The 27,051-nt window shown below is 38.6% G+C and overlaps 1 protein-coding gene across 2 annotated transcripts in view; it reads right to left on the bottom strand.

Annotated features, from left to right (window-relative positions):
* The window catches only part of LOC141365292 (BRISC and BRCA1-A complex member 2-like), a 204,982-nt gene that overhangs the window by 138,528 nt on the left and 39,403 nt on the right, over positions 1-27,051 (bottom strand). For both annotated transcript variants that reach the window (XM_073869480.1, XM_073869481.1), the window contains exon 4: positions 25,787-25,881. In XM_073869480.1, the coding sequence (XP_073725581.1) occupies positions 25,787-25,881 (95 nt within the window). The remainder of the gene's footprint in view (positions 1-25,786; positions 25,882-27,051) is intronic.

Below are 27,051 nucleotides of genomic sequence, written 5' to 3' on the forward strand. Positions count from 1 at the left end.
CAGCTCCACTCACACTGGATTAGCTCAAAGACGCTCATAGCCTTATGCAGAATGGTAAATGCCCAGGCCCTGATGGCTTTCCTGCTGAATTTTTAAAGACATTTTCTGATCAATTATAACCCCTCCTGCTTAACATGTTTAATAAGTCTTATAGTTCAGGTATCCTCCCTCACTCTTTGCGGCAGGCAATGATATCCCTCATTCTCAAAAAAGATAAAGACCCTTCTCAGTGTGGTAGTTACTGTCCAATTTCTTTACTTTGATCAAATAAAATGTGTATAATTTATAAAAATTAACCTATAAACTGTAAAGTGTCATGTTTCCAATAAAACTACACAATTCTGCAAAAAAAAAAATTTTTTTGATGCATTGAGAATAAATATGAAAATGTCAACACAGCAAAAAAGGCCTGGTACTAGAGCATACATGCAATATAGAAAAGACATGCTCAATCACACACACACACACACACACACACACACACACACACACACACACACACACACACACACACACACACACACACACACACACACACACACACACACAGGTTTCCATGTTTGTGGGGACATTCCATAGACATAATGCATTTTATACCGTACAAACTGTATATTCTATTCCCCTTACCTACCCCATTCGCTAACCCAAACCATCACAGAAACCCTTCTCCTACTTCACATTTTCAAGATACATCATTCTGTTTGATTTATAAGCTTGTTTCCTCATGGGGACATCAAAATGTCCCCACAAGGTCACAAAAAAGATGGAGTCTCCATTGACTGTGGGGTTGACTAATGAATATGGATGATCTCTGCTCTTATCTTCAATGGAGTGGGGCGTGGCTCATTATAGATAATGCAACACGGAAGAAAGATGGTACGTTTCCCACTCTTATACAGTTAACAACTAATGACAATACTTGTTTTCGATTACACTTACATCATTTAAAAGTAGACATTCTAAGCATTATGTAGACATTTGTTTTTTGTTTGTATGACAAGTATTCGTTAAGTTACAGTTCATTTTTCTGACGCGTTTCCGAAAGAAGTTCACTGAGGAAGAGAGAACTGAACGCGCATCATGTTTATTTTCTTAATTTTGTGAAAAGCACAACATTTTGTTTTTATTGGGAGTGGACAGAAACAAACTAGACACTTTAACGTTTTAAATGATGTATAAATCATATCTCTATGTCCAAAATCAGCAGAGTAATCCAACTCTCTTTGTGGAAAGATTGAAAAATAAAGAGTTTGCGCGCCTGCGCCGCACACGACCCCAGAGAGTTAAAGTTAACCCCCCTTAAACATTTCACGTGCCTGCTCTAACTGTTTATGTCAGGTATCTTCATGGAAAAGAAACAATTGTTGCAACCAGTGGACTTGGAACTGCTGCTGCAGCATTACACCAATGTAATATTGACGCTGTTTCTTTATTAGTACAGTCAGGCACAGACTAAGTGTCTTTTTACACCTGGTCACTTCATGTGTTTTCTCTGTAACTGTTCCACTTACATTTGGCCACATAAATGCGTCTTGGCAAAACGGACATGAATCCGATCTTTTACACCCGCCCAAAATGCAAATACACTATTTATTACTCCGCCTTAAAAAACTTAAGATGACGTTTATGCAACAATAAGCAGCATTTACTGTATATTGTACTGTATGTTGGGCAGGGGACGCACGTCTACTTGCTCGGCATGAGCTGAAGCTCGCAGTACAGCGCAGCAGGAGAGTGACAGCGCAGTGATTTAATGTACAGGTCCATGATGGAAAAGCATTCACAAAACTCTCTCTTACAGTTTTATTTCTTTGTTTAATATCATTTGAGTTTGTCATTAGACTCTTTTATTGATTCTAGGAAGTGTTTTTACCAGTTGTCGTCGCTCCATTAAAGCAACTAGCGTGTCATCTTTGTTTGTTTGCCTCTTTGACGGCTAACTTCTGGGTGACGTGCTTACGTTTGGGAGGAGTTATGCGCTGAAAGATGTGGTTTCATCAACCAGATGTATTTACACTTGTCCAGTTTCATCTGAAATCAGTCACAGACCACCTCCTGAAGTGGTGTGAGCGATCGGATTTAAATCCGTCTAGAAAATGTTTCAGAGGGCATTTATACCTGGTCTTTTTACGATCGGATAGCTATCCGATCAGAGAAAACGCATGAAGTGACCAGGTGTAAAAAGCCCCTAAGGGCGCACTCACACTATCCAAACTAAAAAGCACACTGGCTGGCTTGCAGAGATGGGGTCGAATGCAGTTTACTTAGGCTCAGGCGCAGAAAAGCCAGTCTGATCAAAAATCACACCAGAGCGTGGTTCAAAAGGAGAGACGTCAAATGCGTGACCACTGACCTTCATCTGCCTTCGATAAAACCTTCTGATGTGTGCAGCAGGGTTACGTAAATGCCTGAGCTGCAAACGCAACAGATCAACTAAGAAATATGATGGGGCTGTGTGTCATTGCACACTAAATGACTCACACTAAAACACAGACTTAACATTACAATGGGCTTCGGTGTTAAGGGAGCGCTTTACTTTCTGTTTCTTTAAAACAATCGCATCCTAATGGCGAAAGCACGCTGGGCTGAGATCGCTCATAGTAGGGACAATCGCCCTTAACTAGAAAAAAAGAGCTATGCCGCATCATTGTGTTTTCAAGGAATTGTGAATTACATAATTTTGAGTTGCGAGATGACTGTGTGAAGTACAACTACTTATCTAACTGCCTTTCATAAAAACAGGATAAAACGACCCAAGAAAACATCTGAGGCATTCATCGACCAAACCCATTCCAGAATTTGACAGGGGCCAGCTAACAATATTATAACCGCAGAGAAACCATTTATTACTCTATATTTAGATCTATCTGTTTTGAGATCTTTAAGGTCATGGGTCAGATCTATATGCATGCCACACTAATAAAGAAGCTAAGCACTGAATGTCTAACTGTTAAGCAGACATGTAAAAACAGTCTCTTCCTGGAAGTGAAGGGGCTACACACTGTCTGTCTGGTCACTGGTTTCTATTTCTCTCAATCTGAGCAAAAAGAAATAAGCTATTGTGAAAAAAAGGACAGGCACGCCTTTTTTGTCGGGAGAGAAAGCTGGAGTAGAGGCAAGACACTTACACCAGCAATGACTTAATCGTCCTGGGTCATCTGCGGTTACCAGCAAACACAAGATTCCGGCAAAGCGTGGGTGCTGAAAACAAGCTGGATATTGTTTAGGTACTGTCTTAGGATGAGGCAATGAACAGCCCAATGAGAGCATATAAAGAAGGAAAAAAACCGTGAAAGGGGCCAACATTAGGAATGTGCTGTGTAAGACAAACTGTGCTACCTAGACAACATGAAAGAGACAGCCGTTGGGTTGCAAAATAGTAGATACAGGCAATAAAACAAAAGGCCTGCGCAGGGACAGTGATGCAATATTTACACTTTATATGAGTCATTCCAAGTCCTGTCTGCCTGGAAACCATTTCTTACTCAGAGAAAGCACAAAGCAATCTTTCAACACACATCAGCCTGTAACATTACTGACACTATTACACATTGTTCATAAGCGTTTAAGCAAAGTATTAAAAGCTGACATCATCAAAACCCAATGGATTTAAAAAAAAGCTGTTTAATGTATTGTAAGTGGAAACCTACATTATACCAAAATCAGTTTAACTGTCATAATCCATAATGAAATGTCTTTTAACAGGTACGTTTCCTCTAGCATTACAGTATATGAGGTTCATCACTGCAGCTTAAATCAAAGGACCATCAGGAAACCATCCAAGTGTTTAAAAAATTAATAATACATCTCTTGAACATGGATAACCGGAGGAGAATCTAATTATTAGCAATAATAATGGGAAGACTAAAATGACATTTATGTACAGGATTAAGAATAAAAGCAAACAAATGGCATACACTGTGATTTGTATTTTTTCTAGTCATATACTTAAAACATGAATAAGGGCTTTAAGTCTAAAAAGTAGCTAAAAAATGGTTAACTGTTTATTAACATTCCTGGCTCCATTATGAGCACATCAATAAGGACATGTAAGTTCCTGTATTTGTCAGTGCTGGGCTGATGTACCGTGGGTGTGACGCCTTTGGGTTAAATAACGCCTGGGAGACACACCCAGTCCCTCTACCCTGAGAGCAAACCACCTACCTACGCAAACATAAACACATGCAGGCAAAAAGGTAACTCTACTGACAGTATTGTTCTGTATAACCTACTTTTAAAAAAAATCAGTGGTTAAGCACATAATTAAACAATGATAAAACCTAAGAGGACATACTGGACATTATTTCCTTCTGTAAACTCTTAGAATATAGGTTTTGACAACAAAATTAAGCACAAAATCCACAAAGACTTCTAAAATAGAGAGCACAAATTTTAGGGTTTCAGTCCTTTAACACTAAATCCTTCTTGTTTGTTTCTAGGCAAAGTGCACATGAAAAGCTGTCCTCTGAAATCCAAGGATAACTATTTGGGGTAATGCTACTGTGGGTGCTTAAGCCTTAATATAGTTATTTGTGCCATTGGTAATCAGCTCCAGTAAATGAAAAAAAGATCAGCAAATAAAAACAAAAATCTTTAAGTATTAACTCTTTCCCCGCCAGTGTTTTTTTTTTAAATTGCCAGCCAGCGCCAGCATTTTTCATGATTTTCACAAAAGTGTAATGCCTTCGTAGAGAACAGAACCTCTGCTTTCAAAAAAACCTTTCATCCTACCTTTATTAGTTCCCTTTTTATCACCTATCAAATATGGGTATGTTTCTCCAAAAACACCCAATTTTGAGCAAAAAGCTGAGATAATTACATTTTTGAGAAGGACTTTTGATAGAGGTCAGATGCAGAGCGATCTTTAAAACATACACGGAGTTCTTTCTCTTTCACGTGAGGCGCTATTTCCGGGTTGTATAAGTTGCAGGAGTATGCCACTTAGTGGATAATAGGGGTGTTGCGGAAAGCTGGAAATTATCGTCATTGGCAGGATAAGCGTTTTCTCTTATTACTAATTTGTGAGTCGGCAAGTGTTTAGTATTCCTGTCTAAAAAGTGCCAAGTTTAAGATCACACTAAATTGATTTTGTCATGTGTTCAAAAAGACTTGGGTGATGAAGTCTAAAATCTTTCTCTTTCAGTTAAATATAATGATTGCAACTTAACACAACTACACTAATCTAAAGGAATTTACCATAAAAATGATCTAAAATGGTTTGCGAAAGTTTCTTTCAAGAAACTGTGAGGGACAAACTTTAAAATTTTAATGTTAAGTTGTTATAAAATTATAAAAATTTTAGTTGCTCTACATTTTTAAAAACGATTTACAATTACTTAAATGCCTATTATTAAATGTAGAACACACAAATCTTAAATACAGTTTAACACCCTGCTTTGTCTGATGTCAATGTACCTGCTTTAGAATAATGGAAATAATAAAATGACAGTTTGCACATAACATTTCCATTTCTGTTACTGGCTTTGCCAGTAATAATTGCAATAACTCTAGGATGTGCTTCAGAAAGGAAGAGGAAGTGGTGGTCAACACAAGCTTGCCTGCTTCTGTTTATGGTCAGCCTGTTCTGTTTGTTGTGCAACGGGAGACAAGGTGTTCCTTTGAGGGAACAACATGTGCTATTAAAGCAGCATTGTGCTACAGTACAACCTTCATATGCCTTCCATCTTCCATGCCTTCTATGTTTTTTTTTCTATTATGGAGTGCTTTCCTTAGCAAGCACAAGAAATAAGGCAAAAACAAAAAACAATCTAGTTTAACAAATTTACTATGTCAGAGCAGAGTCAATGTAACATAATATAATGGTTTAACTGCTCTGTGTAGCCTCATTGTTAATTTTGACTATGATGGTTAACATTCCGGTATATTCCGTGGCTTGGTCGACTTTGTTGCTTCCCTTGATGGAGTTTAGGGAAAAAATGTGCTTGTGCTGCGCTATTGAAGCAAAAAGAAACGTACTTTACTGGCCTGTAATTAGGCAACTTTACTGTGTGTGTGTGTGTGTGTGTGTGTGTGTGTGTGTGTGTGTGTGTGCGTGCGTGCGTGCGTGCGTGCGTGCGTGCGTGCGAGCGTGCGTGCGACAATATTTTTAGCAGGAAGAAGGACAAATGTGAAAGTAATTTTGACAGATTGCACTTACAACTAAATATAATTTCTAGTCATGGTATTTGACCTAATGCAGATTATGGAGCACTGTGCATATGCTTAATTTGAAGTTCTGCGTGAGTGCAAATACTCAAGTACTCTCTAAACTACCTTGCAATACTTTGATGTCATAAGCTGATAGGTCTGCGCAGTGCTGCTGAAGTAAAACACTAGTGTAATGGAAGAGCGCGAGAACACAGCGTTTGCGGAGATTGGTGGGGTTGCTGTGGCGCGAGTGTGCATAGGAAGTGGAGTTAACTGTTTGCTTTTGAATCATGCATAATACTGAGATCATAAACCGGTCTGCACAGCTTACATCAACGTCAAACACATCGTCAAACGCGCACCCAGTCTTTACTACCACAGGTGCTGTAACAGCCTTACAGAAAAAGCACATGCATGTAGACAATATGTGCTCATGTATGGACCATATGTGCTCACGTATGGACCATATGTGCTCATGTGTGGACAATATCACCACATGTGAACAATATCTCACCACATGTTGCAACATAATAGTGCACATGTGGAAACATGTTGATGTTGTCAGGATCCTGCCAGATTCCTGTTTTGTATTAAGATCCAGTCAGGGTTCTGACAGGTCAATGTTTCATGTGGGAGATGTGTGGTTTTTGTATTAGTTATTTCTGACCACGTATTTCCGGGGTCTCGTCACTTTGTACCCGCTCCCTTACTCATTATTAATTTCAGCTATGCCCCTCATTAGTTGTCCCTATTTATAGAAGGTATGCACGTGACGTCACCTTCGGCGAAAATGACTGCGGTTACACCCACTGAGTGGCAAAAGACAGAGCGGCAGCATTTGAGTACAGTGCAAAATCAGCAAAAACACGGGAAAAACACGTCTAAATGGGGAAAAGCTGTTGTGCGATAGACTGTACTAACAGATTAACAAGAATCGGGAGCTATCATTTTACAGACTGTCAAGAAACACCGAATATACCGTTACCGTGAAATAAAATGACTAATGGAATAGATTTTTGGTCATTCCGCCCACCCCTATCTGGCACCATTTCGGGCTTTTTTTAAAAACACTTATCTAAATCTCGAAGATCCGATCAGATCGGATTGAATCGAATCGAACAATGATAATCGATTCAAGATCTTGAGAATCGGAATCGAATTGATTCTTGAAATTTGAATCGAAACCCAGCCCTAAACGCAACCTCTGGTGTGTGTGTGTGTGTGTGTGTGTGTACCTGGTAATTATCACGTTGTGAAAATAAAAATTTTTTAGCACTAGCTGCAACTGCTCATGATGCAGAGGCTATCAACTGCTCATAGAGGCTATCAACTATTGAGTGACTGTTTGTTTTGAGGGAAACTACTGCTTTAATTGTGTAATTTTTTTCCAGCCACTGGTGTCCTCTAGCTGTTCCTAAAATCTCTTCAGCTGAAATACTTTTAGGGAGTTTCCTGGTCATTATTAACAGTATATTCAGGTTTTGCCAAAAAACAATCCCCCCAGCTCTCTATTGTGAATGCTCCATCCTTCCTATGAAGCCAGGTGACTCGTAAAAACAGAACTGTTAATGTGGCTGCCAGGGGCCTTGCAGAATTATACATCAATTCCCGCACGCTAATGAAAAGTTCCTGTACTGGAATGTATGGGAAATTTTGTACCCAGAGAAAATGGGAAGAGGAAACTGACAAGCACTTTAATCCAAAATAAAACAGTAGACCATACAGGGGACAATATCCAGTCATTATAACAATGAGTTAGATAACAACCCTTACTAAATTAATTAAAGATACATGAATTGTTATATGGAAAAGGTTACAAGAAATACATTTAAATTAAGTCTTACAAAGTCCTAAAAGTTTTGGGCATAGGAATAAAAAATTAGTAATATAACAGACTCACTGAAAATTATGTTTTGAGTTGTGTTAACCTGTTTCATTAGATGTAGGTTGTACTGTGGTTGAAACAAGGGCATAGAAATGAAAATGTGGAATATAGCAGGATTATCTCTTTCATGCATTATTAGCATAAGCCTAAACAAGACATCACCACAGGCTGAGATATGCTTGATGTCTAGACTGCAGACTTGGGGCTAGGGCTGTGCAAAAAATCTCATGCGTGTTTCATCAGTACAGCCGGTTCCTATTATTAAATTGCCATTAGCTGCTTTCAGATGGAGCGGCATTTACTACACAGTAGTGCTGCAATGACGAGTCGACGTCATCGATTACGTCGACTACGAAAATACGTCGACATGCGCAAAATGCGTCGACGCGTCACGCTGTTTACATTCATCTCGCGTAATGGCGGCTTCTGCTGCTGGCAGTGTTTCCCATACATTGATTTGTTTGTGTGCGCCACAAAATCAACAATGGCCGCAACATTTACATTTTAATTTAAAACGGCTTCATTTATTGTTGTGAGTGCTCGGTGGTGCCTCTCTTGTGCGCGCGCGCTCTCTCTCTCTCTGCGTGAAGCCCCTAGACAGCGCCTCTCATCACTGAGTGAAAGAATTAAAAGTTGGCTGTGTTTTCCATGCGGATTCCTCTGTGTACTTGCATTTTCACGTAAACGTCAGATGTTACTGACAGAGAAGACGACTGATTCGAGTTTATCATGAAAGGTTAGCAGTGTTTTCCCACACACACTGGTTCTCAATGTGCTTGTGCGCGAGCTCTCTCTCTCCTATGCGCGCGCATGCCTTCTGGAGTAACTCTGTGTAATGGCAATTTTTTAATTTGCGCCAAATTGTCTGCGATGTTGCGTTTATACATCAAGATTTTAGTAACTTAGTAGTTAAAGTAACAGCTGGTTGGATTAAACACAAGATTATTGGGTCATGTTTAGTCACTATTTTAATAGACTTTGGGGTGGTTTCCTGGACAGAGATTAGCTTAAGCCAGGACTAGACCTTAGTTTAATTAGGAAATATAATTTTGTTTAAACAAACATGCCTTACTAAAAACATTACTTGTGTGCATTTTAAGGCCAAACTAAGGGCACTGATGTATTTTAAGATATGTCTTAGTGCAAGATGTTTTCAGTTTGGACAGCTCTTATATTTATTTTAGTCTAGGACTAGTCTAATCCCTGTCTGGGAAACCGCCCCTATATGTCTGTCAACCGAACAGATAATATGTGAAAATAGCATTCAGTTGGGTTAAAATACAATAAAACAAACAATGACTGTCAGATCAGACAGAGAGTAGAAAAACAGATTATCCAACAGATTAAATAGCTAATCAAAAAAAGAACACTATAATAATAATAAAAAATAATCGTTAGAGTAGTCGACTAATCGGAAAAATAATCGCTAGATTAGTCGACAGAAGAAATAGTTGTTAGTTGCAGCTCTACTAAACAGAGCCGTAGTTCACAGAGAAGCTAGGCAAAATCTCTTTCATAATCGAGAAAAATCGACTCCGATAATTTATGCGATTTTGCCTATAGCTGCTCTGTGAACTATGGCTCTGTGTAGTAAATGCCGGTCCATCTGAAAGCAGGTGATGCCGATTTACTACTAGTCACGGAACCGGCTTTACTGATGAAACACGCATGAGAATCGCAGTCAGTTTTTTGCACAGCCCTACTTGGGGCCAGATTTACTAACAGCTTGTGCCAACGCAAACCATCATTTTGGCGTTAAATAATGAATGTCGGGATTTACTAAAGATGCACAGTGGATAATCAGCGCTGAAACAGTTTGGTCTAGTTATTTTTGCGACTGAGCTTATTGCATATGCATTTTTAGTATTTCCACTTTCAGACGCAAAATTTATGGCAGAATATTTAAATGATTCACGCAATGCTATATCCTAATGTTGGCGTGTGTGATATTACTGGTATTTGCGCCAATATTTAAACCGGGCATGTCTTAAATTTAAATGCATGTCTTAAATAATCTTGCCCTTGAAATGGATGCAATTGTTGTTGATAAAAGAGAGATTGCATAGACCAGAGAGCGCGTGGTACAAGGCAGAGGATTTTTTTAAAACGTAACCGAATGCCAGAGGAACATAGCTTATTATTCAAAAATATTGTTTGCTGGAGGAAATAAAAGAGGAGTCACTAGAATTCAGCACACAATACCAGGCGTTTCATAACTTCTTGTAAACCTTCATTTTTGTTCAGTTCTCCAGTTCTTTTCGATGAACTATGGCTTCGTTAGCTGGGACTAAACACCCCTAATTTTCAGCTGCGATGTCTGTGGTGATGAACTCAAGTGCATCAGATGTTAGTAGATCACCCGCACCTCATCTGCTCTGCATATTTGTGACTGAACTGATTTGCGCTGCTCTTTGCAGATTGCGTTAGTCAGTATGGAAATCAGCTGTTGCTCCTGTGCAGTGTTGGGTGTAACGCGTTACAAAGTAAAGCGTTACTGTAATAATATTACTTTTTTCAGTAACTAGTAGTGTAAGGCATTATCCGTCTGAAAATGGTAATATTATTACAGTTTTCCCGAGCTAGTTACTTGCGTTACATTCGCCAGTAGCACCTTCATCACACAAGGCACACAACACAGAGAGCAAAAGGGAAGGGGAGGAGGGCGTGAATGGAACAGTGATTGGTCTAAGTTTGGCACGAGGTATCATTTACCATCACCGATTGGTCGACACCCGGCAGCCAGCAGCACAGAGCGGCACACTCAAAGACAGATCGGTAAAATGGAAGCGTCAACAACGGCAAGCTATTTTTCAGAGGAAGGTTCCCAGCAACAGAAAGCTACTTTCGACGGGTGGAGAATCAGTCATTATTTTGAATATGTTCAACGGAAGGAAAATAACTTGACGGTGAAGTGCACACTCTTTAATGTTTCTCCGAAGACTGTGCCCCACGTCCGGTAGCGGGTAAGGAAGCCAGCAGTAATTTTTATGTTGTATTAAAAGGTGTTGTATTTACGGTGGGTTTTCTTGCCGTAGAGACCTTGATGAATGTGAGGTTATGCCACGGTCTCCCGGCGCTCATTTCATTGTTTGTTTGTATGTAAACCTGCGTGCAGGTTGTTTATCCAATCAATTTTGTATATCAATTTTACCGTAATTGAGGAAGGCTGTGTCTTTAGCTTGAGTGATATTAATGATATTTATTGAATTGATTGTGTATTTATTACTTTGCGGTGTTAAATTGATATATTTATATGTTTGGGTGTTGGATGAATTTGCTGTGCATTGCTGTGTATAGTGGGTGGGTAAATAATGTGCACAAACATCATGGTATCCCCCTGCTAAGAATACAGAACTCTTGGAAGTCTTTATCAGGAAATAATTTATTGTGAACCGTCATTCTTTCATCAGCTGTCCATTTAAAGGTGTCCATCTAAAATGAATTGCAAACTGTTGTCATCCCTGTATTTTGAATGAGTAAATTGTTGTCAAATTTAATCTAATAAAATTGTAACTTTTTCTTGATTTGGGAGTTTTGTGTTTGGATATTTTCTTGGCCGTGGCTTGCCCAAATAAACATTCTTGTCCAGAAAAAAAATGTAACTAGTAATATAACTAGTAATATAACTAGTTACTTTCTCCAGGGAGTAATAAAGTAAAGTAAGGCATTACTATTTTTGAGAGTAATATGTAATACGTAATATATTACTTTTTGAGTAACTAGCCCCAACACTGCTCCTGTGTTATCTAATGTGTGCCTTATAACCTAGATATTACCACTCCCACCTGCACCTTTTTTTTGTGCTCTCATGCTAATTTTAACTCATGCTTTCAGCACCAGTCTACCCAACTATCATTCTGAAAAATGCAACTTAAATAGGTTTTTACACTGTAAGAAGAACTACAAGGAGTGGGCGGGGCACATAATATTTACTAATATCTAGTATAAACAGTAAGATTTACTAAGAATAGCGGCATTACATAAATAATTAAACTAAATTTACTTGTTTAAAAGAAATACTAAAGTCAAGTAAGACTGTCATACAGTAGGTGAAATATGTTTACACTGATTATGCAATGTCCGATCTTTCCCTAACTTCACATGATTAATAAGAGTACTGGACTGAACACATCTACATGTCAATAGTCAATTATGGTTATAGCGCCACCAGCTGGCAACAGGAAGTGACATGTTTACAATGATTATGCAATGTCTGATCTGTCCCAAACTTCACATGATTAATAAGAGTCCTGGACTGAACACATCTACATGTCAATAGTCACTTATGGTGTGTTTCACAATGAAACAGGAAGTTGTTCTAACTAAGGCTAAAAATGTTCAATTTGACCCACACTTCACATGTTTGATAAGTGTCCTGGCCTGAACACATCAACATGGCAATATTCAGTAAAAGTTATAGCGCCACCTGCTGGCAGCAGGAAATGGCATGTTTTACACTGTGATTTACTGCTCATAGAAATTTATTCAGATCATCATCATATTTGGTCAGTCTGAACTTAATGACTTCACAATGATAAATTGCGAAGATCTGGAATTTTCGTTAAAGGGCGTGTCCGTGGCAGCCTGGCAAAGTGTGACATTTCACCATGAGAAAGCTGTTGTAACTCAGGCATACAATGTCCGACCTGTCACAGACTTCATATGTTTGATAAGGGTCCTGGCCTGAACACATCAATATAACAACAATCAGTTACAGTCATAGCACACACAGGAGGTGTGGCCAAGGCCGCCTTAATGCACGGGCTTACCTGGGCTAAAGCCCAGGGGCCTCCCAAGTTCAAGGGCCTCCCAAGTTTGCGTTCATGACGAGCTGAAAATGTCATATTGTTGTGTAACTTGTCGGGTTTTCTGTCAATCACTCTAATTGCACGTTACATGGCTGCTGATTGGTCCGTTGTAACTTAACGTGAAATAAAATGTCAGACGTAACATATTTTTTATCCTGCGTAATGTAATTAAGTGCGCGTTGTCAACTTGACATTCCTGCACGTTAGACTGAGTGTGACAGAGAAACGGGAAATAATCCACCAACAAATGAAAGAGTAATTTCTGAAATTTCATAATTCACTAGTGAGGTGCAGGTCTCTCTCTCTCTCTCTTTCGTGCGCGCGCTCGCTCGTTCGCTCTCTGTGCTTGTTCAGCTGAGTCTCTGGCATGCAGAAGTCTCTGACCCGTGCACAAGAAACTGTGCCGCTAAATTAAGAAAGGAGTTCCCGCACATAATGCTGTTAGTTGTTATAAAGTTTAAGTTTACTCGCATTTATATCAGTGACGCGTGCGCAGCTGGAGCGATGTAGTTTGACGCGACGTCAGCTCACAGTACACACATCTGTTGGTAGAAAGACGAGAAAGAGACGCAACGGTAAAGGTGCAATTCTAAGAAAGTAAAGAGCGACAAGACCATCTCAAATGATCATCCCCTGATAGCACCATTATAATCTCATTATCTAAAGATCTTATATACAGGTATGTTCCCTGTCTGTTTTGTGCATATTCATACTTGGTCGGTTTACATGCTTATAAATACAATGCATACTATATCTTCAGTAGCCTACAAAATAAATAACTGATTAAAAAACAAGATTCTGTCTATAAAGACTATTAGCTTTTGTTATCATTAATGTATTTAACAAGATTATGTCTATAAAGACTTAGCTTTTGTTATCATTAATGCATTTAACAAGATTATGTCTATAAAGACTTAGCTTTTGTTATCATTAATGTATTTAACAAGATTATGTCTATAAAGACTTATCTTTTGTTATCATTAATGCATTTTCACTTTAAAACTAACTTTAACTTATTATATTTTTAAAACTGTGGTGAGCATTTAGTTAGTGAGTGGCAATTTTCTGCAAATTATATTCCAAAAACGATATAAACATAAAGCTTATAAACATATAAACTTTCACACATTTTGGTTTTATTATCACCACAAGTTGCTGTGTGTGGTTGTTAAATAAAGTGTCTTGTGTTTATGCTCAAGTGGGCTCAGTGATATGTTAATAACAATATTATGGTGTTTTCTGGCTCAAAGAGGGAAAATTCACTGTTGTATGTCTCGAAAGAAACTAATGCATTTTGTGATGTAGATTACCTAGATATTACACTTAAAAAAGAGACTATAAATCGATGGGAAGGGGGGCCTACAAAACCTCTTAGCCCCGGGGCCTCACATTAGGTTAAGGCGGCCCTGGGTGTGGCACATTAAAATTCATTTGAAAATGCACCTATATTTACCCACTTAAATTCATATCCCCCTTGTTCACTGCTTTACTAAGGCCATAGGGTGGCGGTGCACATGTGTGCGAGGGCCCTTCCATCGCTGCTTGCAGCTTTAATTATTATTATTTTTCTTATTATTCTTCTCCAATTTCAGCGGGACTTTAGACGGCCTAAACATGCTCGAAAACCCATGAAACTTTACACAGATGTCAAGAGCGGTGAAAATTTACAATTGGTGTAGGCTTTGGAATTAAGCGTGGAAAAATGGCTCTACATTGCCACCTACAAATTTTCAACGAAGCAGCCCTCGAACTGTGTTTGACGTACAATTACGAAATTCGGTACGCTTCTGTAGCATGACAAGACCTACAAAAAAGTCTCTTGGAGTGAAGCCATAAACCAAACAGGAAGTCAGCTATTCGGAGATATTTTGTGATTTGGGTGCAGTTTTTGTCATTTCCAGGCGTCATACTTTAACTAACTCCTCCTACAGTTTTCGTCGGATCATCTTCATATTTGGTGAGTGTCATCTTAAGGCCTTTGTGAAGGATTTGACTCTACCTAAAAATTTGTGTCGGTTCTGGCCCGACAAATTTGATGTTTTCCCATGAAACAGGAAGTTGCTGGAACTCATGCATACAATGTCCGATCTGTCCCAAATTTCACATGATTGCTAAGAGTCCTGACCTGAACACATCTACATACCCATTTTCATTTATAGTCATAGCACCACCAGCTGGCAACCTGAAGGGACATGTTTTAGCGCCACTTTCAAATATTCAATGAAGCAGCCCGTGGACTGTGTTTAATGTACATGTACGAATTTCGGTATGCTCATGTATTATTACAAGCCCTACAAAAAAGTCTCTTGGAGCAACGCCCTACACCAAACAGGAAGTATTTCTCAGATTTTGGCAGATTTTGTGATGCTAAATTGCGAAGGATTTGATTCCATGTTAAAATTTGTGTCTGTTCCGCCAAAGTTTGATGTTTCGCCATAAAACAGGTGGCTGGAACTCAGGCATACAGTGTCCGATCTGTCTCAAACTTTACATGATTGCTAAGAGTCCTGACCTGAACACATCTACATGTCAATAGTCACTTATGGTTATAGCGCCACCAGCTGGCAACAGGAAGTGACATGTTTACACTGATTATGCAATGTCTGTTCTTTCCCTAACTTCACATGATTAATAAGTAGGGCTGAAACGACGCGTGGACGTAGTCGTTTACGTCGATTACGTAATTACGTTGATTTGCCGGAAATGCGTCGATGCGTCGCATTGTTTACGTTTTCAAATGAAGGCGGCTTCAGCTCCGACCGGATAATACAAGTTTTATACCAAACAGCCAGAACGTGATCAAAAGTGTGGGAATACTTTAAGCAGAGACCAAATAAAACACATACTGTGTAAAACTGAAATGGCATACCACAGCAGCGCAACATCTGTGCATGATCATCTTAAAAGAAAACAACCTGGAGCTCTTCGGCCTCAAAATGACGCGACGGAAGCGTAAGTATTTGAATTTTTACAGTAAGTTTTTATACAACAATAGAATCAATGCAGGCATATATTGTGCTTAATACAGCTGTGTTTACATCTTAGTTTAATACGAGCTGCGAGACGCCTGACAGACACGACATTGCATCGCGTCTGGGCAGTATGTTGAAACAGTAAATAAAGAGCAGGACATGTTTAACTTTTTATATTAAGAAGTTATGAAATAATAAGTTACTGTTACACTGAGATAGGCATGTGCCCGCGTGCACTGAAAGCCAGCTGGCAGCGCGGAGTTCCCATAGCTTATTTTTTTGCTATGTGCGCAGATATTATAAAAGCTCGTCTCGTTAGGTATTCCTGACATGCGTTTATTTAAAGTAACAGCAGCGTAAACGCCGTTAATAAAATATTAGAAGATCACACTAACTAAATTTGTATTTACTCGAGACTTAAGAAAAGTTAAATGTTAAAGTTGATGCTAAATGAGAATGCAGTAACGTTACTACTGATAGTAATAATATTAACAGTAATAATATAATGGTTACATTTTATAATAAGGGTTCATGAATCACAATGAACTTATTTTTACTTCAGTCTGAACTAATGCTGAGTAAATGCATGTACTGATCATAAACTAATGAAGAGTCATCATTAAGTACAACATGACATGTTTTTTAGTTAATGTATTAATAAACAATGATTTCATGTGAGTCATTTTGTAGTTAATGATGACTCTTCATTAGTTTATGATTAGCACTAGGGCTGGAACAATAAAGAGCGGGACATGTTTTTATAATAATAAGGAGTTATTATTCAGTTTGATTTATTTTTATTTTACTTCTTTAATATTAATATATTTTATTTGTTTAAGGTGAATAATGCCCCTTTTGCACTGTTTATGTTAGGCTGAATTAATGTTGGACTTGTTTTTATGTGATTTGTTATATTTTCCTTGGCCCTTTCCTTGTGTATTTGTTTAATTGAGAAAATGCTTCAATAAAATGTTGGCATTAATAGCAGATGTTACATTTATTATTTGTAAAAAAAATCTTTAGACTATTCGATTAATCGAAAAAATAACCGATAGATTAATAGGTTGAAAAAATAGTCGAAATTTGAAGCTCTATTAATAAGAGTCCTGGACTGAACACATCTACATGTCAATAGTCACTTATGATGCCAATACTCAGTTATGGTCATAGCGCCACCAGCTGGTAACAGGAAGTGACATGTTTACAATGATTATGCAATGTCAGATTTGTCCCAAACTTTACATGATTGATAAGAGTCCTGGGGCCTCATTTATAAAGCGTGCATACACAAAGATTTGATCATAAAGTGTGTGTATGCAAAAATCCATGGCAAAGTCCATATTTATAAAAACTGTCTTTGACGTGGAAAAGTGCTTAGCGCCACGTCAGGGTCTGAGCAGACCTATGCACTTTTGCTCGTCCGATTGCTGCAGGTTTTTGGAAATATAAGCCATTTCTGCTGTTTGAAATTGGGTTTAAACATTGACAAGCGCTCTTTCATGTGTCTGACATTGATTACGCATTGTTTAAAGGCGGAGATCTGAAGCTGCTCGGCTGCGCACACAAGTTCAAGTTCATTTGTGATTTATAAATTTGAAAGGGGTACGCGCATTTTCTGCGCGTACATTCGGTTTATGAATCACACGTACGCATTTTTGTTAAATGATCGTAAGATCAAATGTAGGATGGTTTTTACGCAGCTTTTTATAAATAAGGCCCCTGGACTGAACACATCTACATGACAATAGTCAGTAATGGTCATAGTGCCACCCGCTGGTAACAGGAAGTGACATGTTTACAATGATTACGCAATGTCGGATTTGTCCCAAACTTCACATGATTGATAAGAGTCCTGAACTGGACACATCTACATGCCAATAGTCACTTATAGTTATAGCGCCACCAGCTGGCAACAGGAAGTGACATGTTGACAATGATCAGGCAATGTCTGATCTGTCCCATACTTTACATAATTGACAAGAGTTCTGGACTGAACACATCTACGTGCCAATAGTCGCTTATGGCCATAGCGCCACCTGCTGGCAACTAGAAGTGACATGTTTTACACTGATTATTCAATGTCAGATCTGCCCTACATTTTACATGATTAATAAAAGTTCTGGACTGAACAAATCTACGTGCCAATATTTACATCACACTCACACACACTCACTCAAACACTCACTCAAACTCACTCACACACTCTCTCTCTCTCTCTCTCTCTCTCTCTCTCACTCTCTTACACGATGCTACCTCACTGTCATTTGTAATTAGCAACAGGAAATATGGCACATTATACTACACTTTTAAATGGTTCCCCTATGTTTACATGCTTAAATGCCTATTTACTACTGTTCCCTTTAATCATGTGTGCGAGGGCCCTTCCATCACTGCTTGCAGTTTTAATTATGTCTATAATTGTGTATTGTGTCTATATCTGTCATTACACGGACCAGAACAGCACGAAAACAATGTGGATTACACATATCACAGTTAAATAAATTACACTATAAGTCAAAAAGCATCTTAAAGAGGTTTTGCTCATAAATGCATGTAAAATAAAGTAATGTGAACTTGAGATTTTTATACTGTTAATAAACTGCACAGTATGCGATGCAAACGCAGCCGGTGTGAAAGCACAATGGCCAAGCGCGGCAAACGCTCTCCTCACGCGCTGCTCATGCTTGCGGTGGGAAACCGGTGTAAAGGTACGTGAGGAGGAGATACTAGCAGCTGGTGATGTGCGGCCAAAAAGTAAACAAATGGCTTAACCGAGCATCGCTGTGCAAATTACTTTTGTTACTGTTAAACTGAAGTGTTAAAGAGTACTGACTGAATTTAAATACAAAAAATTTTTACATTTAGAAAAATGTAGTTGTACTGACGAATGTTTACTTAATATTTAATTGGACAGACCGATTTTCCATTACAATATGTGATCTGATGAGTTTAAAGCTCTGTGTTTGTTTCTTCCGTGACTGCTGCGAGGCACGAGCATGCAGGTCACTCCTGGGTTCTAAAGTACACCCAATTTCTCAAAACATACGCAGACCATAGACAAAGATGACTTGCTGATTTGTCCTGTATTTATATGAAACTCTGATTTATTCACTTGTGTTTTATCTGAACTAGATGATAATTTATTTCACGACCCCAAATGTGCCGTGATTAATGTTGATGTTATTTATTTGATGTTTATGTGAACAAAAGTGCACTTACAAGTAAAATCATTTTAAAATCAGAATGTTTAAATGGTTAGATAATGACTTTGAGTTACTGGGATCTGTTTGGAGTGTATGGGAAACGAGTAGAAAATCTGTGGTAGTGTCATAGTGATGTAAAAATGTCATATTATTTCACCTCTAGTTTGTACTTTGTGTACATTTGACTCATGCTGTGTGACTGTGTCACTACTATTGCACTTTAATGCTGCTTCTGCCACCTTATGACAATGAATTTACACTTCAAATTAGGTAGTCTGTCATCAATGACAGCTCAATGGATGGAAAATGCCATTTTGTAAATATACTTTTTCTGCAGAATCTCGGGAAAATAGCTGGAAACTATTTAGCAGCACTGGACTAACCATAAGGCAAAACATGACATGTTTGGTATAGTCAAGCAAGATGTGCCTGGCATATTCTGCACCTGTAAAGGGCCTCTGGCAGGAACACTATGTTAAAGAAACACTTGCAGATAATAAAGTGTTTCTCTGTCATCTTTCTCTCTTCTTGTCCCAAACTCTTCTTTGGTCGTTTGGTTGGCCCGTACACTAACAAGAGCTGTTTTTGACAACACAACCAACGGCAGACGGTAGAGAGAAATTGTGGTCCATAAACAGGCAAGTAGCCATTTACTTCCGCATTTGTCCATGACACTGTTGTCATGTGGTTTCTACGTCAGTAAAGGCGGTAACAAAGGGTAATGTGGATATTAACGTCATTGACAGGCTCTGCCACGTGTTACTGTTTAGAATGGCAATTTTCTCATGATTTACAAGTAGTTGAAAACATTAAAGATATTGAAAGTAATCAGCTGGACAAAATTATAACTCTGGCTTAGTGGTTTTTGGATATTTTACTGCAAATATCTTACAAATTGTATCTTTAATCTACATATTAGGATTAGGTCCCTTACAAGCTAATATCCGCACTTGTGTAAAAAACCTGGGTGTTGTTGTTGACTCAGAGCTAAAATTTGATAAGCAAATAAACTCTGTTGTTAGTGCTAGCTTCTTCCAGCTTAGGTGTTTACGGAAATTAAAATCCTTTCTATCCTTTGGTGATCTAGAGACACTTATTCATGCCTTCATCTCAACGAGGCTTGATTATTGCAACGCATTATATGCTGGTATAAACCAGCATTCCCTAGCCCGTCTGCAACTAGTCCAGAATGCTGCAGCCCGCTTCTTGACGGGAAAGAAAAAACGTGAGCACATCACCCTATTTTGTCAAACTTACACTGGTTACCCATCAAGTTCAGAATTGATTATAAGATCTTGGTTTTTGTATTTAAAGCCTTGCATGGACTGGCTCCCGCCTATATTTCAGATCTTATTTGTCCATACACTACCCAAAGAACCCTCAGATCATCTTCAGATAATTTACTAACAGTTCCATCATCATGTTTGAAATCCAAAGGTGACAGAGCTTTCAGTATTTTTGCCCCTAAGCTGTGGAATTTGCTACCTCGGTCAATCAGGTTTTCACCCTCTTTGTCTTCATTTAAGTCAGTTCTGAAAACACATCTTTTCTCTCAGGCCTACTCGTAACTTGTAGATCTTAGGGTGTTTTCACATATACACTGTTTAGGTCGGCCCAAATGACGTGTCGCTCCGAGTACGGTGCGTTTGGGTCAGTGTGAACACAACAGCCGCACTCGGGTGCGCACTAAACGGCCGCTCCGAGACCGCTCTAAACAGGTGGTCTCGGAGCGGCTGTCGCCGAACTCTGGTGCGACCCACCTGTGGTGTGAACACTGCCGGACCTCGGACCGAACCAAATACAGGAAGTTCTCCACATGTTTGAGCCACTGGGCTTCCGTTGTGACGTGAGCCGGGTGTTATATTGTGAGTTAACAACAAACAAGCCAATCTGGTCCGTTGCAGAGAGATTCGCTGTCTCCTTTACGTTTGAGCTGATGATTTTATAAATGCATAGTTGTCCTCCACACAGAAATAGTGACATTACGGGCTTTTTAGCAAACGGATCCGTGAGAAAGGCTTTAATAGAACAGCTACGCAATTTCGCGTTAAAGCAAAGAAACTTCGCAAAGACGTGCATCGTTTATCTCCACATCTTGATAGCTGCGCTCTCCCTGTCAGGCTGGTTGTCATGGAAACGTGGGGGTGGTCATGAGACGGTAAGAGCTGTCAGAGACCAATGACAGCGCTGACCGTTGTCACATGGCATACGGTGCGGCATTTCGAGTAAAGTAAAACATATATATGTGAACACGGACCGCACTAACTGAAAAATGATACAATGTATTTTGGTGCGCTCCGAGGCCGCACCACGGTGCGCACCAACATATGTGAAAACAACCTTAAGCTCTTTTAGGTTTTAATTAATTTTATGTCTTTTATTTTTGTGTGATTCTATGGCTATGATGTTGCTGTACATGATAACAAATTTTTGTATGACTGTTCCTATGTATTTTATTGTGAACCACTTTGGTCAGCAGAAATGCTGTTTTACAGGTGCTATACAAATAAAGTGAACTTGACCTACGTATGTATTTATACTTACTAATTTACTTATCAGTACTCAATCATTTTTAAAGGATTTAAGTGTTACTGATAAAGTTAAACAAAAAAAGATTAATAATTGCACACAGTGTTTTGATTGCAGCACACTGAAATACATCACTTCCGGTCAGCGTTTCACACGGTTTAGTCGCACACGTTTATTTTTTAATGCATCCAAAGCTCAAATTGAAATGACCAATAGTGGGCCTTCATGATGATAGTGTTATAGTTTTAAATTATGATTATGCTATCATCAACAATAACATTCCCGCACTTGCGTCACCAGTAGGGCTGGACCAGAATATTAGATTATATTTTTATATAATTATTATATATATATATATATATATATATATATATATATATATATATATATATATTTTACAGCTTTTATGCAGAGCTTTTGCCAAGCAGGAAGTGCGCTTCATGCTCCCGCTCTATAGGTGGCGCAGAGAAACCAACATCCATAGCCAACAGCCACCAAACGGCACCAGTAGAAGATCGCCTCGAACGTAAAGCGCGCTTCCTGCTTTGGCATTCACGCTAATAGTGTTGTAAATAACGTTCCGTTTCTTGCAAAAACTAATTGATTTGCTTATCAAGACGTCAATATGTCACACAGAGTTATGGGGTATTACTTTTGCATTGCATATATATGCCTTAGCTCTTAAAGTAGCGGAACGGTTGACTTGCATGACGGAGCACTGGGGTTTCTGCAAAATTGATATCTTCTTTATTGTTGTACTGATGAAAAAAACATCTTGGATGGTGTAAGTGTTAGTAAATAAACTTGATTGTGAAAGTATGCTACCATTTTTTACAGTTTGTTGAACTTCATTCATTTATTTTTATTGTTTTATTTAAATGGCTAAAATATTGCTCTTGTGTTTTGTTTCACTAATGCTGTTCTCGCAGGATGCGTGAGGCATGCCGCTTCTGGCTTGCGCTGTTCTGTAGTTTATTAAAAGTTTATTAATTCTAAACGTGTCACATGTCCATATTGCACGAAAAAAGAAGGCACTACACTCCCTTGGGTCTGCAGCAACACTTCCGCCACATAATAAAACTGTACTCACACACACACAGAGATTCCTGCCTTTATTAAAGAGAAACTATGTTCAGCCCCTCCTTCCGAGGCGTCAAATATTCAATTTGATTTCTACTAGAGCTTTGAAGCTCAAAAAATGGTATTCGGAACAGCCCTAGTCACCAGTGTGCATTGCATGCTTTTTCTCGAATGAGAGAGCTTGCGGGCTTCTCTTTGCGTGAGAGAGCTTGTAATACGCGTCTAGGACAACTCGTAAACCGGAAGTGCACATTAAATAGCGCAAGCTTAGTCAGATAGCGTCTACTTCAAAATGCAAAATATACACGTTAGCAGCCAATGCTAATCATTAATGGTTTGGGACAAATATAATGTTATTTAATGTTAAACTATGTAAGTGCCGCTCTGTGGGATTTGAGCAACTTCCTGAGTCAAAGAAGAGGTGCCGCGGACAAGCGCAGTGCTGAGCTGCGCGTCCGGTGTGCAACCCTCTTAACTCGTACATGAGCTTGTAATACATGCAAATACAGTTGAAAGAAAAAGCATGTGAACCCCTTGGGCTTACTTGGATTTCTTCATACATTTGTCATTAAATGTGTTCTGATCTTCATCCAAGTCACAACAATAAAGAAACACAGTCTGCTTAAACTAATACCGCACAAGTATTCTACGTTTTCATGTTTTTATTGAACACAACATGCAAACATTCACAGTGCAGGGCGGAAAAAGTACGCGAACCTTTGGGTTTAATAACTGGTTGACCCTCCTTTGGCAGCAATAACCTCAACCAAACGTTTCCTACAGCTGCAGATCAGACCTGCACAACGGTCAGGAGAAATTTTGGACCATTCCTCTTTACAAAGGTGTTTCAGTTCAGCAATATTCTTGGGATGTCTGGTGTGAATCACTAACTTGAGGTCATGCCACAGCATCTCAATCGGGTTGAGGTCAGGACTCTGACTGGGCCACTCCAGAAGGCGTATTTTCTTCTGCTGAAGCCATTCTGTTGTTGATTTAATTCTATGCTTTGGGTCGTTGTCCTGTTGCATCGTTCATCCTCTGTTAAGCTTCAGTTGGCGGACAGATGGTCTTAAGTTTTCCTGCAAAATGTCTTGATAAACTTTGGAATTCATTTTTCCATCAATGACAGTAATCCGTCCAGGGCCCGAGGCAGCAAAGCAGCTCCAAACCATGATGGCCCCTCCACCATATTTCACAGTTGGGATGAGGTTTTGATGTTGCTGTGCTGTGCCTTTTGTTCTCCACACATAGCGTTGTGTGTTCTTTCCAAACAACTCAATTTTGGTTTCATCTGTCCACAGAATGTTTTGCCAGTAGTGCTGTGGAACATCCAGGTGCTCTTTTGCAAACTCAAACGTGCTGCAATGTTTTTTTTTTTGGACAACAGTGGCTTCCTCCGTGGTGTCCTCCCATAAAGTTCATTCTTGTTTAATGTTTTCCTTATTGTAGATTTGTCAACAAAAATGTTAGCATGTGCCAGAGATTTCTGTAAGTCTTTAGCTGACACTCTAGGATTCTTCTTCACCTCATTGAGCATTATGCGCTGTGCTTTTGCAGTCATCTTTACAGGACGACCACGCCTAGGGAGTGTAGCAACAGTGCTGAACTTTCTCCATTTGTAGACAATCTGTCTTACCGTGGACACATGGACATCAAGGCTTTTAGATATACTTTTGTAGCCCTTTCCAGCTTTATGTAAGTCAACAATTCTTGACCGTAGGTCTTCTGAGAGCACTTTTGTGCGAGGCATGTTTCACATCAGACAATGCTTCTTCAGAACAGCAAACTCAAAACTGGTGTGTGTTTTTTATTGGAAAGGGCAGCTTTAATCAACACATCCAATCTCATCACATTGATTGGTTGGCTGACTCCTGGCTCCAATTAGCTCTTGGAGAAGTCAGTAGCCTAGGGTTTCACATACTTTTTTCACCCTGCACTATGAATGTTTACATGTTGTGTTCAATAAAAACATGAAAACGTATAATGTTTGTGCGATATTAGTTTAAGCAGACTGTGTTTCTCTATTGTTGTGACTTAGATGAAGATCAGAACACATTTTATGACCAATTTATGAAGAAATCCAAGTAAGCCCAAAGGGTTCAAATACTTTTTCTTTAAACTGTATGACATTTCCTTTCAACGGCATCATGTTTAAAAAAGTTGCGGTTATGACAGTGTTGCCAGCTGGCCTTAGAGTACATCATCTTCTTTTTTGTCCACCAATCCAGTGGCTTGACATAAATCAGTAAAAAATGAAGAAAGAAAAAAAGGAGTAAATTATAGCCCCACCCCCGATACTACCTTGTGTTGGTGATCTCACAGGCTAACGATAGGACAATCACTATGTACTAATGTATGCTATAGATCTGTGAGATTTGTCAAGTACACCAAGAACAAGCTCTACTGAAGTACAGCTCTAACCACCAACATTTAGGCATTTACAGACACATTTAAAATCAAACACACCACTCCTAAATCTGCAGCATATTGCACAAAAACTACACAGCACCACTTTCTCCCAACAAGTCTTGTAAAAAGTGTAAGAAATATGTTTGGATCCATGAGATCAATTTTTAAAACTATGAATGGCAAATAACTATTTACCGGTAGGCTTTTGTAGCAAGCAGCACACAGGTATAAGATGCTAACTGTGCCATTCTACTATTTGTTTAGTGCAGAAACAATGCATACATTATGTTATTTACCAACACTCTCTGTTCAAAATTCTGACAGCTTGCAGGTCAAATCTGGCTGCTGAATCGACTACACATATCAATACCAGCCATCTGATTTAAGTAACTTTTCTAAAGTCAAAACACCTGCTGCACCACTACTTAAAAGACATTAAATTACAACAACAGCATTGTTCTGTTTCCTTATGTACATTTCTGAAGTTAGATTGAAGTACACAACTTTGCAGTTCATTGATGATCAAAGAAACTGTTCTGTTTTCAAGACGCTGCTAAAACTAACCCATAAGCAAGTGCAGACACTGCGACCAGACTATTATTTGCAATAAGACTTTGCCAGATGACTCCTAGAAAAATATCTAATTTGTGTTCCTTCTTTCAATGACATAGCAATTTGAACCTACTAAGAAAAAAAACAATATAAACTGTATTTGGGATGTAGAGCAATTGTAGGCATAATCTAAACACACACCAGGAGTTCTGATGGCTCTGGCAGAAAATCAGCATCCTCTCCAAAGATAAAGTCAGGGGGCAGCTCTGGTTCTCTGGCATTAAAAATAATATCCCCTGTAAAAGATAAAGACTTATATTAATCACACTTACAAATACACAATCAATATTAGATTTAACCAATTTAAGTCAAACTCAAGCTGTTAACTCTTCTAGTTTTTTGGAGTGCTTTAAACACTGTAAAAAATTACAATTTAAAACATAACAAAAGTCTGTTAAACTTAACAGACTTAATTGTTTGTCTAGTAATCTAAGCAAACAATTTTATTTTTATTTATTTATTTTTTAAGTAAACAAGGGTTTTTATTCACAGCATGCATTACCTCATGTTCAATTCTGTGTTTTGAAAGTGTAACTGCATTAAAAAATATTACTATTTTAGTGTTAGCTGGTTTTATTTATGCTGTTGATTTTCTGTATGTTTGAAATCTGTTGTATTTAGAGTTGTTTTATAATAAATTTAGTTTGTGGATTGCTATCATGATTAAGGTTGCTGTGTTCAGTTTTAAAGTCAGGGTGTTAATGTAATATAATGTTGATTCATAGCTACAGCAAATTCTGCTGCTTATGCTATTTGTATTTATGTTATGCTATCTGGCAAATTTTCTGTGTTTTTCCCTGCTTCTATTAATGTAAAGCTGCTTTCAAACAATTACCAATTGTGAAAAGCGCTATATAAATAAAATTGAACTGTTCAAAAACTGAGGCGATGAAAACAGCTATACAAATAAAAAGTAATCTGAAACATAACCATAACATCTAGGGCCCTATCATACACCCAGCGCAATGCACGACGCAAGTGTCTTTTGCTAGTTTCAACCCAGCACAATTATCATTTTCATGTTTAGCGCCACGTTGTTTAAATAGCAAATGCATTTCCGCCCAATGTTGCGCCCATGGGGTCCGAAAACGAGGTGTGTTCAGGAACATTGTTGGCGCGTTACTATTTTTAAGGCAACTAAAATAGACTACGCCATTGACCAACTAAAACCTGGTCTAAAGTCTTTTGTGCAATAGTGCTTTTGTTATTTAATGAGCGTGTTAGAAATATGTGCCTATAAACGGAACGAAAACGCTGGTTTGCATATCACACACATGGATGTGCAGCAGCGCAAAAAAGCTTTTAAATATGAAAAATTAAAGGATTCAAATGTAAAAGATTATTATTGAGTCTCTTGGACATAAATGAGGACAAATTATGAGACCTCTGTACTTGTGGATATGGTG

The sequence above is a fragment of the Misgurnus anguillicaudatus genome, chromosome 7 (genome assembly GCF_027580225.2).
Source record: "Misgurnus anguillicaudatus chromosome 7, ASM2758022v2, whole genome shotgun sequence".
Taxonomy (NCBI): domain Eukaryota; kingdom Metazoa; phylum Chordata; class Actinopteri; order Cypriniformes; family Cobitidae; genus Misgurnus; species Misgurnus anguillicaudatus.